General features: G+C 40.6%; 1 protein-coding gene across 2 annotated transcripts in view; it reads left to right on the top strand.

Annotated features, from left to right (window-relative positions):
- The window catches only part of ankrd11 (ankyrin repeat domain 11), a 114,612-nt gene that overhangs the window by 86,868 nt on the left and 12,839 nt on the right, over positions 1-14,905 (top strand). For both annotated transcript variants that reach the window (XM_074666936.1, XM_074666938.1), the window contains exons 3-8: positions 1,923-2,068; positions 5,250-5,382; positions 12,939-13,112; positions 14,145-14,345; positions 14,454-14,596; positions 14,685-14,832. In XM_074666936.1, the coding sequence (XP_074523037.1) occupies positions 1,982-2,068; positions 5,250-5,382; positions 12,939-13,112; positions 14,145-14,345; positions 14,454-14,596; positions 14,685-14,832 (886 nt within the window). In that variant the 5' untranslated portion in view covers positions 1,923-1,981. The remainder of the gene's footprint in view (positions 1-1,922; positions 2,069-5,249; positions 5,383-12,938; positions 13,113-14,144; positions 14,346-14,453; positions 14,597-14,684; positions 14,833-14,905) is intronic.

The following is a 14,905-nucleotide window of genomic DNA, read 5'->3' on the forward strand; positions in this document are numbered from 1 at the left end:
GAAAATTTCTGCCAATAGGCACAGCCGATAAGGTGCTATTTAGTTAGGATTATTATTATTATTCTCCATCTGAAAATAAGCCCCTTAAATAAAATGTAGCACTTCATTTATTTTCACTGCAGAGCTCTGTGTCTGTCACCAGGTTGTTACAGTAGCTATAAAATAATCAAATGAAACTTGGTTATGTTTAAAAATACATTGTACATTTAAAGTTCATGTGATCTAATGAAACTATTTTTCTGTATTTCAATACTGAATGTCTTGAGTTTGAAAAAGATAATACATTTCTTATTTATGGTAAAATCAAATGTTTTTTGTCTTGTTTTATGTGTGTTTCTTAAACAAATAAGACCGTCAAAATAAGAGTAACATATAAATTCCAGTACAGGATAGACTTAGCTTTCTTTACAGTGAAAAAAACAAACAAACTTGTGATTATCGGTTTCGGCCTAAAGGGGTTTCAATATATCGGCATATCGGATATCGGTAAAAATCCAATATTGTGCATCCCTAATAAGTAGTTGATTCATAGCAGTTTGAGCTCTAACAGACAAACCAACACCTCCAAACCTCAGCACAAACATGCAGGGAGGTTCTGGATTTTGTGTAAATAAAGCCAGGCTTTGTCTGCATTTCTCTGCCTTCACACAGGTCTCTTACCTGCAGCTTTTATACAGATACAACACTGCTAACTAGACATCAGTCGGCCGATTGATCGGTGCCGATTTCCTTAATTTTGGGTGATCGGCCCATCCTTGCATATGAAACTGATCTTATGTACCACCAGGAAGGTCTGACCGCCAGCTTTTTGCTCTGAGACCTAAAGCTCAGGACACTTTATTGGCTGTTTCAGTTAAAACATAAAGATTTTATTGTTTCACAGGTATTGTTCAATGATTTTCAATAAAATAAGATTGGAATATTGAAGGTGTATGGTGTCGGTTATGGAAAATAAAAATTGGTATCGGCCTAAACCGTGATCAGCAGGTCAGGCCTTTTAAAGATCGGTGATAAGAAAATTGTGATTGGTGCACCCCTACTGCTAACAGTTCTTATTCCCAGACTAGCAAATACTTTGCAAGACTAGCCAATAAGCTTTTTTGGCTCACCCTAAAGATGTTTATGTTCTACTTTTATCTTTTCTAAACACTCATAAACAGACAGAAAGCAGAGTCACCTTGGTGATGCTTTCCTTGAAGACCTGACCTGTGGAGTGTTTGCAACTTGCTACCACGTGCTGATGTTTGGTATTTAGCAGTATGAGGTTAGAGTACATAAATCTGGTATTGTGACACCCCTCTATATACTGAAATGATGCTGTATAAATGAAAAACAATGGCTCTTTGCGCAGAGTAAATCAGAGTTAGCTTTATTTATCTCAGACAAGTAAAGCCAACAACATCAACTGGCTTTGGTGGTACTGGTATGTAACTGTTAAGGTTTTTGTTTAGACGTGCCAGTCACGTTCCTGTAGACATTCCTCAGCTGTTCCCAGCTCTCTCGGTATCCCACAACTTTGGGGTTATGCAACATCACACATGTTTTTGTTTTGTAATTCCTCCAGAAAGTGTTGAGGTTGCTATGAGTTGATATGTGTCTCTGTTGTTTTGAGAGACTGTAGTTTCTCGTAGCTGAGATTACCCAGTTATTTGGACAGACCTTTGCTTGCTCTTTGGGGTTCAGCCTGGAGGACTGATAAGCTTCTTTTGCCTGACACAGCTGCAAGCCAGCCTGCTGTCCTACCTCTTAGCTCCTCCTCCTCTTCCTCCATAGCGGGGTTGTAATGGTCGAAAATAGAGTGCTTGATGTACCGCTAATGGCTGCATTGTCTGGCTGTGTGTAAATGTGTTTTCAAAGAAATGTAGTGGCCAGTTGCTAACCCCCCCCCCATCTCTTCTTTTCTTCCTTTCTCTTTGTTCCAGACGGTTGATGACGATGCAATGGCAGCGTGAATGAAGCTTGGCGTGGGGAGAGCTGAACGATGCCCAAAGGTGGGGGTTCTAAAACCCCCCAGCTGGACCACTTCCCACTCAACACCGACATGGTGGAAAAGCAGGGTGGGAAGAAGGTAAGACTGAAAAAAAACTACAAACACACTGTGTCCAATTACATAATGTTTGCATACAGAACATAATCCCAGTTTCAATTGCTGTTTGTCCTTAAAACCTGTCTCTAAACCACTACATCTGATCAGCAATTATAAAACAGGCGAAAGCCTTACAACCACTGAAGGAGTGTTAGCGAAAATAAATAAGAGCATTGTTTTTTAGTTTGAGGGGAAGATTATCCTTCAAGTAGAGGGCCTGGGAATGTTTCCCTACACCACCAAGCCTCAGTGTCCCTCCTCACAATACCTGAATTTCTGCCAGTTTTAGTGGTGCTGTTTTTTGGTTGATCTTCCTGAAAATGTTGAAATTCCTCTGTTGTTGTGGTTTCATATGTACTATGAGGTGTGGTCTGTAAAAAGACACACATTTATTCCTATTGTGCAATAAAACTTTGTGACTAGAGCTAGAAATTCCAGCTGTTGTTAACAAGGTGTTGAGTCAGTGAGTCTTACGCATTACCCAACCAAACTCATCTTAAACAGGGAAACAAAAGTCTTGCACTGAATCAAGATGAGACCTTGTGTCTGTTATTAGAGTTGGTATCACCTGGTATCTAGGATTAACTCATTACAAATGCTATTTCAGCCCAGCTTAGCCCCTCAGGCTCTGCAACAAACTCATCATTAGAGCTTAACAAGAAACCAGGGTAGCCATAACAAGAAGTTTCTATTATTAACCCTTCGCAACAGCTGCATGATAACTCTGGTGAGCTTGTGATTTTTTTTTTTACAATTTCAATATCCAACAACCCACAATTTAGTCATTACAGTGTTTACCATCCCCAAGTTTACCAGGGGCACTTAAAACGCACAATTAGACAACGGACCGTTGCATAAGTGCATATATTGCAGCTTTTGTGCTCTTGAAATACATTCATAAGAAGCCTGAACTTCTCAACCACAACTATTGCCTTGTTGGCCTCTTTGGACATAAGCTGTTTGTAAAGTGAAATGCAGGATGTGAGGATAGCATCTATTTATGTGACACAAGCACAGTCAGTAAAACAAAGTGTGGGGCGCAGTTTGATGATGTCACAGAGAGTGCCAACTGTTAAGCTTCCAGCAGCAGCACCAAGAGGCGGAGTGAGGAGAGGTACAGCTTATGCAGGCATGGATTTACAGCCCTCTGCAAAGGATTGCATCAGACTCTGGCATGGAGGAAGGGAGGGAGGGAATGAAGTGCACAGGGGTGGGTGGAAAACGGAGCAAGACGAAAAGAGCAGGCATTGCTAGGAAACCATCAAACTGGGTGTCTTATGGAGGAAGATCTAAGAAAAATGTTGAGTTGCCAAAGCTGTCTTTAAATTTATTCTAACAAAGAACATCCTGGTTTAATCTTGAGATAAGCTTTAGTGATATCACCATATACCAGTCCAACATAGCTCTGTCTCACTTCCAGTTTCCTCACTTGAATGCTCTGTAGCTTTTGCATTGCCCAGATGTGTGCATCATGCTTTCACATGCATTGTGTGCTTTTTTTAAAGCTGCTGTGTAGCAGAGTAGGGATGAAGACACAGGCAGAAAGGAAGCAAGAGACACAGAGCTCTGTTAACTGTAGCTGACACTGTTTGTCTCTACTGTACCATGACATCATAGTCCTATGACTGGGGCAGGGCAGGGGGAGGAGTTCAGAGAGTCGACATAATGGAAAACCTGCCCCGAGGATAGCGAGAGATGAGAAGGGGACAGAAGGTAGGGCTGAGAAATTAAGTGAAAGAAAGTGAGAGTGTGTATATTACATCTGACCTGCCCCTGCTCCCTCATAATGAGAACCTTCTGCACATGAAGCGCAGTAAATGAAAAACATCTTGACCTCACGCCAAAACACACAGTTTTCTACAAGCTATTGTCATAGACTAAACCCAAGCATTTTCTGTGGTCATGGGACAATACAAGTTTTCAATTTGAAAGTGAAAGTGTATGAAAATGTCTGGTCCTGTGGTGTGGGGATGAAAAAAGAACTGAGTGGCTGTTTTGTTTTAAGTGTTTGTATAGATTGACTGCTTGTGTTGTAAGAGTCATTATAAATCAGGTCTGGGCAATTTTTCAAATCCATAATATGAACAATGTGTTGATGGAATTTACATAAAATTAAAAAGCAGACTCCATACAGTCCTAAGCCTGTACTTCTCTGTATTTTTTAAGATTGTGCTTTCTTTGCTTTTTTCTTCAAATGGTTTCTTTGTTTGCACATTTTAATGTGAAAATGTGTCTCAAAGCTGAAGCGTATTAAAAAGCATTAGATATTAGAAAATGTTTGAACTGAATAGCTGTGATTTGAGTTAGTGTGGGTCTGTTACAGGGTTTGTGTTTTTTTAACCAATATCTAATGTTGTTTATCCCCCTTACACCCCTCTGTGTTTTAGATATCTGTGTTTGTTTCTTTTTTAGTGGGTGTGTGTGCGTGCTTTGTTCCTATGCTATCAGTCATGGAGGATTCTAGTTCTTTTTTATTTTCACTCGCACTTTGCACATATAATGATCAAACTGAACAATTGACTGTTTTTCTCTTTTAATATATTTGAATCAAATGTCGTGTGTTTTTGGATCTTTGGTGAAACAGAAAGGTTAAAAGTTTTCCCTTTGAGCTGTAGGGACTCGAGAGCAATTGATAACTCAACAAATAAGATGACTGTTTTATTAATACATATATGAAGCAGCAAAATATACTTTGTTTGCCCTCTCTTATCATTCGCTTATCTAACTTTTGAAAGGCTGTTTGTCAGGACAAGCAAGTCGCTATCAGACCTCGAACAACAAAGAACAAGTTAAACTCACGCATAAGTATTTACATCTGTTGATAGGAGGCACACTCAGGCTTGTGATCGTTTCCAGCAGCTGTAGACCACAGAGCCGAGCCGGCGTCAGCTCAGACTCCTTTCCCTGCTCCTGGCTCTCTGTCATGTGGCTGAGGAGCCAGGAATTTAGGAGGAAACTCCATGGAAAAGTTGGACTTTGCAAACCTCACGATAGCTGAAAAGAGTCAGAGCAAGGCACCAAATACAGAAGGAGGCTGCAGGGCCCAGATACCTCAAACACTGTTGTGTACCACTGTTTTGCTTTCTGTTTAAAAAGAAGTTGACTTTTAAAGCTGCACTAAAACATGTAACTTAAAGAGTTTATCCCTGTCCTTCCTTCACAGGATAAAGTGTTGTCAAACAAGACTCCCAAATTGGATCGCAGTGATGGGGTCAAAGAGATGAAAGAAAAGGCCTCTAAAAGGAAGCTGCCCTTCACTGCTGGAGCTAATGGAGACCAGAAAGATTCTGATTCAGGTAAGAGGCTACTGGGATGCATTAACTCAGTATGTTTAGACATTCTCCTCTCACTATTACTTTGAAGTCAGAATCTGAGAGGGAGAAGAGCTGCTACATCACATCCTCTCTGGTTTGCAGGAAGTAGAAAGGCATGATCTGTGAAAGGGGCTGGGCCTTTGTGCTGTGAGTGTGCTCCAAGTGCTAGCTTCATTTTAGCTGTGTGTCTGAGGCAAGGAATTTACTTGTGTAATCGCTGCATGAAAGAAGAGGAGGACCACACAAAATCATAATCCAATTTAGCAGGACTTTGTGTAACATACATTTCTGACCTGGGCTGGCTCTGGTAAGGCTCCAGCTTTGTGTTTTCTTTAATTAGGGAGAGAAGGACTTGCTGCTCATGCTTGTTTGGCTTTGGGCTTTGAGGGTTCAGGATTTAGTTTGTTGATAATGTGCCACCTCAGAAGCTGTGGCTGAGCTGCTATTTGAGTATACCGTGTGTGATGTCCCTTAAAAAAGTGTGGGAAACTTAAAGCCTGCATGTTGCTGCAGATGACTATTGTGGTTTGGGAGCATATTTAGTAAGATCTGACGTGTGCTTTTCAGACACACATTTTGTGTAATTATTATGTATGTAGCAGGAGGCAGCTGTGAGTGGAATGTTCGATTGAAAGGCTTTCACATGTTTCATCTTTGTTACTCCAGCTCTTCTAACTCAGGACCATATTGTTTTTCACATATTTCTGTGCTGCTAGATTCATTGTATTATACTTTGAGCCATGTTTCAGGAAGTTCAGGAGCTGTGAGTTGATTCGGTACCTTCTCTTCAACTTGTTTTAACTTTAATCCACCTGTGAGTTTGAGAACAATTTATATAGATTATTGTTATTTTTGAGTTATTTTCTTCTAAAGTTAGTAGTTTAGATGTGAGAGGCTAAAATCTTATTGTTGTTTTTGCATGAATTGTCTTAGCTTAGTGGCTTTAGCTGTTGACTTTCTTTTGTCATTAGCATCTTGTTGTTTCTCCACCCTCGATCACTGAAAGTAAAGGTGTGATCTCAGGAAGTGTAGCCAGGCAGTTACTCTATTATTATGGAAACGAGATAATCTCTTATTGGGTTGGGTTTTATCGTCTTTCAGGCCTCTTCTCACATCTTAACTCTGTTCCAGTATGACGTCTTATTCTTTTGTGTTATTTTAAGTTTAAACCATGAAAGATCACAGGAATGTATTATACAATCACAGTTTATACATGCTACCATCTGTTATCTGATACAAGATAAATCAGCAGAGTTTGAATATTTGCCATGGCTGGTCTAAGTTCAACATATGAGAAATTTGCTTTGAACATTGAAGCATTCATGAGTTGTCAGTCATAGTTCATGTGTCTGTCTCAACTCTTTACTGACTTGTTCTGTTTTATAGCTTGACTTTGTTGGTTGGCCTTTCAAGTTCTGACCCCACTGGGTCAGTGTCTAGCCACTCTGCAAAATTTTACACCTCTGACACATCTAAGCCAGCGTCTGCATTTTTCTTTGGCTCCAGCTGACAGAGATTAGCAAGTGGTTTCACTGAGTGGCTATACCAGGAATCAAAACAAACAATTTAATCTGGTTATACTGGTGCTCTTAACCTAAAAACGTTGTAGCTTTTAACCTAAGCGTTGCCAAACACATAGGGAACTAAGGGGCACTGCAACTGAAGTGTATGTTTCAACACTGTATGCTTGAAATTTCCTTTGCATTCAGACAAGCTCTTGTGCATAGAGTGTTTGATTTCTGCAGCAATGAGTGTTATTTGTAGCCCCTGTACACAGAATTTACAAAGTGCACTGTGTTATTTCATAGTGTAGCCATTCAAAGCTTTAGCCACTCCCTCCAAAAACTGGTAGCTCTCTTAGAGGCCGTTTACACGACAATAGTTTTAGGATCAAACACATAGGGAACTGTCGCATTTTGACCTCTCATTTACACAGAAACTGCATCAAAGATGACTTGAATTGGAAATTTTGAAAAAACAGCCCCAATAGTGGGATTTTTCTGAAAGGCCGCTGTAGCCACGTAAACAGCAAGCAGGAGTTTTCAGTGGAAACACTGACGTCATACACGTTGGGCATTACACTTTCACTGTGGCAACTGTGAACTGAACTACAACAGTAATGATTTTTACGCCACTGTGTTGTGTTTATGCTACTAAATCTGCCAACTGCCTTTTCAATTGCTTTTCTCCTGCTTTGCTACCTGCCAGCTAGACTTCTTCTAGTGAGTGGAGGGGTGTGTCTTTACAGTTATGTTGCCATCTACAGGCCTGGCATGCAAACTACAGTGTTTTTGATCCCTCAGCATTTTCGTGTAAACACAGATTTTTCTGCACTGTGTTTTTTATGGTCTCGGGTGAAATATTGTCGTGTTAACACCACCTTAGCTATCGCCACCTCCAACTTCTGGAGTGATGTCCACAAAGTCAATCATCCCACAAAGTGAATCCCTTAGCAGTCTCTGCATATTCTCCCTACAGCTACTTTTAATTTTGTGCAAGTTACATTGTGACTATTCAGTTGAGTGAAAGAGAGTGATTCAAAAGTGTATATTAACCAGTTTAGAGAAGGCACTGCAAGTTTAGAAGTTTGGTTGGTCATGCAAGCGTTGCACTGAATGCAGTGCAGGTTGTTGAGGATTTTCTGCTCAGAGGCACAAATCACACTTTACTGACATCGTAACGCTCACCCCTTCTCAGACATTACTACTACAAACCACCCACTGATCACTGTATTGTTACCATACATGGAGAAATCAAAATTGTCCCAATCTGGGACTATATGTGACCGAAATAGTTGCAGTTTAGAGCCCTTTAGGTTTTCGACAATTCCAGACAATCTGTAAATATATCACTGATGTTTTTTGCTGTTGCTCTTGGCATTAATTCGAAGCAAAAACACTGAAAATATAAAGTAATATGCAGAAAGCAGTGATTGTTACCAGGCATATCTCTTGAATAAACCTGCAGAGTAAAACCATTGGCAGATCTTTAGCACGTCACTGTAATGGGCTACAGTGAATCAGGTGGAATACTAAGCCCTGCTCACCATGAGCTCCAGAATTGCATCAAACCCAGAAAAGGGAAGCAGTTAGAGGCTGGAAATTTGGCCTAAAATCGTGTTCTTTAAGCCTCTTCATATGACATCTCTGTGATAATGTTTGAAATGACGATAATGTTTCCTCTTACAAACGTGTAATAACCCCAAAATTCAGCTTTGGACTGAGCAAAGGCCCAGTGAACACATATTTTGCAGCTTTTCCCAATTCTGTATTAGTAAGACTGCATGCTCTGTAATGTTGTATTCATACAATGCTTGGCAATCACACTCTATTGTGTATGCTTTGTGTGTTCAAATATAATTCAAGAGCCATTTAGTGAACATGAGGAGAGGTAAGAATATGCAGTGTGCCTTTGGACATTATGCTGCAGATCATTCAAGTTAGAGTTAATCAAAACCCTCAAAACTTGAATGGTCATCTTCCTCACAGACTCCAAGCACCCCTTGACCTCCTAAAGGGTGCTAGACAGCAGCATTCCTCCTTCCTGAGGTCATTCTCTCTCTGCTCCTCTTTCTCGCTTTCCCTCCTCTTCCTCCTCACCAAGACCATACACGGCAGCAGCCGTCAGACTTCAGCAATCTTATCAGATTAAGACTATGACCACAATCTGCACTATGTTTTAAAGTTGCTTTTTGAAAGAGCATTAACAGAAACATTGGGAAAGTAACAAAACATTTTCCATACTCCTCCTCCTTTAGCTGGCAGATGCTGACATTGAGAAATGCGGCCATCATCTTGTAAGCATTAAGTTAAACGTGGTTTGATTACTTGAATGTTTCTGATGTATGGTATGCATATGACTGTGAAAACCAAGTTTAAATATACACAAACAATTTTGTTGTTGCTGACATAGTAGTTTGCTGGAAGTTCTTTGCTAAGGTAATCCGTTTTTTAGCACTGTGTTTATTAACAAAAAAAGAAGTTAGCTTAAGATTTGGTATGGCATGGATCATATTATTAGCTTATTTCACACGCTCGACAGTCCATCAGTTGTTTTCTATCTGCATTAGTCGTCATCTAGCTGCTGGGGCATGCTGGTTTGCTAAGAAGAGTAATCCAGGGTAGGTAGGGTAAGTGTTAATCCAGGTGTGAGACAAATATAGACAGGGAGGTGAGTCCTTTCCTCTGGAAACCCTCAGATGACCTGTCACCACAGATTTAGTTCAGGCCAAAGCAATAACAAATAACCTGAAGTGTCAAAATACAGTGAATAGAAATGTGACCAGAGAAAACAGAACTGAAGCCTTAATTAAATGCTCTGATTCTCATTTTCCTGGCCACAGCACTCTCAAGCAGCACAGTGACTACACAACATAACTTTGAGATGATTAATCAGTTCTCTTGATTTATGATTTTGCCTTTGTTGATTATAAAACTAGCTTAACCTGCATGCATAACTTTTATTTTGCTTCTTTCAAGTCTCCGAAAGGAACGTATGAGAGCTTAATACTTAATTTTCATAAAATCATCCATGTTTTTTCCCTGGCTGGTTATAAGATGAGTAAAAGCAAGGAGCAGAAGTCAGGCACTCTGCAAAGGACTGATTAAAACAATGTGTAACAAAGGTGCCGTCTAGACAGAGAGAGGACTGACAAATCAGGACACGCCCCACTATGTTCACACTGTATATTTATGAGTCTCTCCTGCGCAATACAAAGCCCTGACAAAACATCCTGTTGGCCACTTCCTGCCTCTTCTTCCTTCACTTCCTGTTTATGCAACTTTTATTTGTCCCTGAAGAGAGCGTTGCTTCACTCTAACAAACTCAGGTCAAATGTACCTGGTCAGGCTGGTTGGAGTGGTTTGTCTTGTTGAGGAGTTTGTTGGCTAACTGAACCAGTTTCTTTGTTTTGGCGTTAGCTGACACTGTAGTATTGTGTGCATGCCATATCAGAACTCTGCCTCTATTATAAGAAGCCATTTATGTTTGATGTGGTCCCCTCCCCTGGCTCAGGTACGCAGTCTATTCATGGGTGACCATGCTTAGCCAGCTTACTTGCTTTCCTTTTTTTCCCTGTTATTCTCTTATCTTGTTAGTCGAGTTTCAAGCAGTAAGAAGGGTAAGGTTTCAACCCTGTCTGTAAGCTGAGTGATATCATTTTACTGACTCACATAAAAGCCTGAGCATTGTTCCCTAAATAGACATGATCCAACAGATACACCAACTATAGGAGCAGATATTATATACTTTTTAATTCCCTGCGCATTTTGGTTTCTCGGTTCATGTGGCGTTTCATAATACACACAATGGTGAATACCTCTGGCCATAAATGGGACACAGTCATGTTTTATACAGCTGTTCTACCAGAATCTCATCCCTCCTCTTTTTTTTTTTACAAAGCTGACTACTTCAATATCTTAAAACCACAGATTTGTCAGACTCAAAACTTGCAGAGCTTTGAATTTGCACTTCTTTGTCCTAGATTTTAAACAGTATCCCATCTGTATTTTCATTAGTGCTACCTGAAGTCTGATCCGTCAAACAAATGAGCAGGCAAGCTGCTGCCATCCCGTATCTTGTTCTGTAGGTGTGTATGTTGTGAAGCAGCCGCCCTCTGCACATGTGCATTAATGTAATAACCACCACTCTGGTTCTCAATCTTGTAAGTGTAGCCTGAAAAAGCTAGTCTAGCACTTTCCCTATTCTACTGCTTAAAAAACATGTTTGGACTGCGTCTGTGGTTCCCGCTGCTTAAGTCCCAGAAAAAGGAATGTGTCTAAATAGCAAATGCTTTTGAGAACGTGAGAGTGTATCAAAGAGGGGTGGAGGAACATTAGCTGTAAGTGTTCACAGATGTTAGTGAAAGTTAATCAGCTCTGCTCTTGTGACTGGAAAAATCTTTTCCTGGAAACACTTTGGCCAACGGAAGCATCAGCCGGCATTTTTCCTTCTTCCCCTATTTACTTTGGTGTTTGTGGCCTTGAACAATGCAGCCACTCTCAGAATGAGAAAAGTCCCCAAGAAATCCAACTCATCTTCTGCTCTGCTGGACTCTTTGTAGATGCACAATCAAGTTTTCTGTCTCTGTTTATTTTTTTCACTCTTATACTGTGTGCGCTTTCTAGCTGTGGGCTGTGGTAGCTGTTCCCCCTCAGTGATGAAGTGTTACAGTAGCTCTACCCGCTGTAAGGGTCGTCAGATGGTATGTTGCCACTGAAAATAATTGCTGGGTGTGTCTTTGTGGAGCAGCTGCTTTTGTCCAGTAGCTCTGGGTCTCCAGTAAGCCTGGCAGGCAGACAGGCAGGCAGGCAGGCATGTGGTGACCTTGGCAAGGCCATGTTGAATTGAAATGTAAACCAACTATTTCGTAATAACTGTGGTTTCGCCAAGTCACGCCCTCTTTCCCCTCTCTTGTCCAATCTGGCTGATTGGCCTGGAGACAGACAGACATAAACACACAGCTTATTGGTCCCTCCTTTCTTCAGGGCAGCTGGTTAATAACACAAAGTCAGCCCCTTGCTACCACCACAGCTCCAACATACACGCCGACAGGGTATTTTGTGTATGAGTAATGAGTTTAGTTATTCTGAAGTGGTTTAACTTGAAGCTACTCTTTGAGGGCTGGGCATGTGAAGTCATGAGAATATTGGTTTGTAGTTTTATAAAAAGCAGAATATTTTGTGTTTTGTCATTTTGTGCTGCATTTTTAACAGGCAGTTGTAAAGACACCTATTAAGAATGCTTCATAGCAACAGCGTTCAAGTTAAAACCAGAACCAGAGGGGTTCTTATGTAAAAACAAATGGATATCAATATAGCACGTCCACTATCATTATGCTACATTGTGTGATGATACTTTTCATTTCCCAGTGCCTATGGTAATGCTTGAACTCTCTAAGGATGTCACTTTTTGCAGTGCATCCCTTGTAGAGTGACTAGCTGCTGCACAGCCTCTCAGTATCTCTTTATCGTTTTATCTTTATCTGTGTGTGTAGCTGTCTCTCTTTTCCCTCTCATACATGAGGCAGGTGTGAGTGCGTTGCTATGGTCACAGGAAGCTCCATGCTTGTCATTTAATCTTTCTTGAAGACTTTTGGTTTGAAACAATGAAAGCAACTGATTTATTACATGATCTATGCTGCCCTTCAGTAAGTTTACAAAAGTCACTCTTGTTAAAAATCATGTCCAAGATCAGTTATTCCAAACTATGTATTTAGTACATACCTAAGTAGGCTAAAAATTGATCTTAACAATATAGAAGGTGTGTAGCTGAAGGGTTGTTAAAACTATATTTGTATGGAATGACAAATAATGATATCACATTTAGGAAAATCTTCAAGTAAACAGAGATAACATTGACACCAGCGAAGTTTTTGGGTGTCACACAAACAAAAACAAACTGTTGCCGTCTCCTTTAACAAGTTTTGAATAATTTAATTTAATGTGTATACTTAAATGCATGCACAGTTAAGATGTGTATGTTTATCCCTCTAAGGTAACAGGATTAACGCTGCTCCTCTCCTCTCATTTTGGTCACAGAAAAACCAGGTCCAGAGCGGAAGCGCATTAAAAAGGAGCCCACCAACACCCGGAAGGCGGGCTTGCCGTTTGGAATGGGGATGCCAGGGATCCGGGCTGGGTACCCCCTCTCTGAGCGGCAGCAGGTGGCCTTGCTCATGCAAATGACAGCTGAGGAGTCCGTCAACAGTCCAGGTGCGTACTTATCATGGAGGCCACGTCCTCTGTGGAGGGTGGCATACAACGAAAGAGTGATGGGTTGGAGCTTCATATGGAGCCTGTGTGGGTGGTGAGCTAACAGAGAGACCAGCACTCGCAAGGGGCTGATTGTTATGATGTAATTTACTGGAGCTATGTTTAAGGTTTAATTGTTTTTTTTTGTGACTGTATTTAGAAGTTTAAGTCATCTACAAGTACCACTTTATCTTCTGTTGTTCTACATTCATACATTTATCTAATATTTCCAGTCAGGATTTGGGATGTTTTTTTTGTTTTGTCTAGTCATGTCATTGTTCATCCACAATAGTACAATTGCATTTCTTAAATACAGCAGGGGAGCACAAAGGAAATGAGACAATCTCTGCTGGAGTATTGTGTTGTTCTGGAAGAATGGTGCTAATCTGATCATCAGAGCCAACACATGCAAAAAGCCTGCAAACATTAAGCTTTGGTTTGATTTTTGTTGTTCTTTTCTGTTGTTGCATTATTAATTAAAACATTTATGTCATAATTTCCCATGAAGTGTTACTTTTCTTTTTAATCGTAGGCATATTGTTGGATGGCTGGGTACCTGAAATAGCAGGATAGCTGTAACATTGTTCTGTTTCTCTTCCTGTTGACATTTGATATCTAATAAGTTTAGTTTGTTCCAATGCGCAGAATCTTTTATGAATACATTAATTCCTTTGTTGCATGCCTGAAGGCACTGACTTAGATTAAGTGAATGTGCTTCAAATATCATTTGGAACAATAGCAGTGCAAACTCAATAATGTAAATGTGATTAAGGCTTGAGTTTAATCTTGTAAATGTGATGAAATGAGCTCAAGTGAAGTAGGTCCAAGCATACTGCTGTTGATTATTGAAGTAGGTCTGCCCTCTTCTGGCTGTTAGCACACTGTGTTTGCACTTGATGTGTTGATTGCCCTCGTATTTGAAATAGAAAGGCAGAGGGATGTGCCAAAAGAAACCGTTCTGATTTTAAAGTTGAATGTCCATCTCACCTACAGACACAACACCAAAGCATCAGTCACAGTCCAGTCTGGGTCAGAAGGGAACGCCAAACTCTGCATCTAAAACCAAAGACAAAGTGAATAAACGGAACGAGAGGGGAGAGACTCGGCTGCACAGAGCAGCAATACGTGGAGAGGTACGCCGCATCAAGGAGCTCATCAGCGAGGGAGCTGATGTGAATGTAAAAGACTTTGCAGGTGAGAAGCTTTTCATATTGACTGTTCTGTACTTTGTGCATATGGAAGACACTGAATATTTGTTCTCATGTTGGAAAACGTCTTACTCAGCTGTTCTCTTTTGTTTAGGCTGGACTGCATTGCATGAGGCGTGCAACAGGGGGTACTATGATGTGGCCAAGCAGCTGCTGGCAGCCGGAGCGGAGGTCAACACCAAGGGTTTAGATGATGACACCCCTCTACATGATGCGTCCAACAATGGACATTTTAAGGTAAAAAAAAACAAACATTACAGCTGAAGTTACTTAGTTGGAAAAGAAGGTTCAAATATTTAACAGTTAATTTTTTTGTTTGTTCCAGGTGGTTAAGCTACTTTTACGGTATGGAGGGGACCCACGGCAAAGCAACAGGAGAGGTGAAACGCCATTAAAAGTTGCCAACTCTCCAACTATGCTGAATCTCTTGCTGGGGAAAGGCACTTACACCTCAAGTGAAGAAAGTTCATCAGGTATGTAAAAAAACCAATTTACATGATTTTTCTCAATTATGAAAGCTCTAAATGTCACTGACGGTGCACAGAC

This window comes from Halichoeres trimaculatus, unplaced genomic scaffold (genome assembly GCF_033239565.1).
Source record: "Halichoeres trimaculatus isolate MK-OKI-2021-1 unplaced genomic scaffold, fHalTri1.1 fHalTri1_scaffold_3, whole genome shotgun sequence".
In the NCBI taxonomy this organism is placed as follows: Eukaryota; Metazoa; Chordata; class Actinopteri; order Labriformes; family Labridae; genus Halichoeres; species Halichoeres trimaculatus.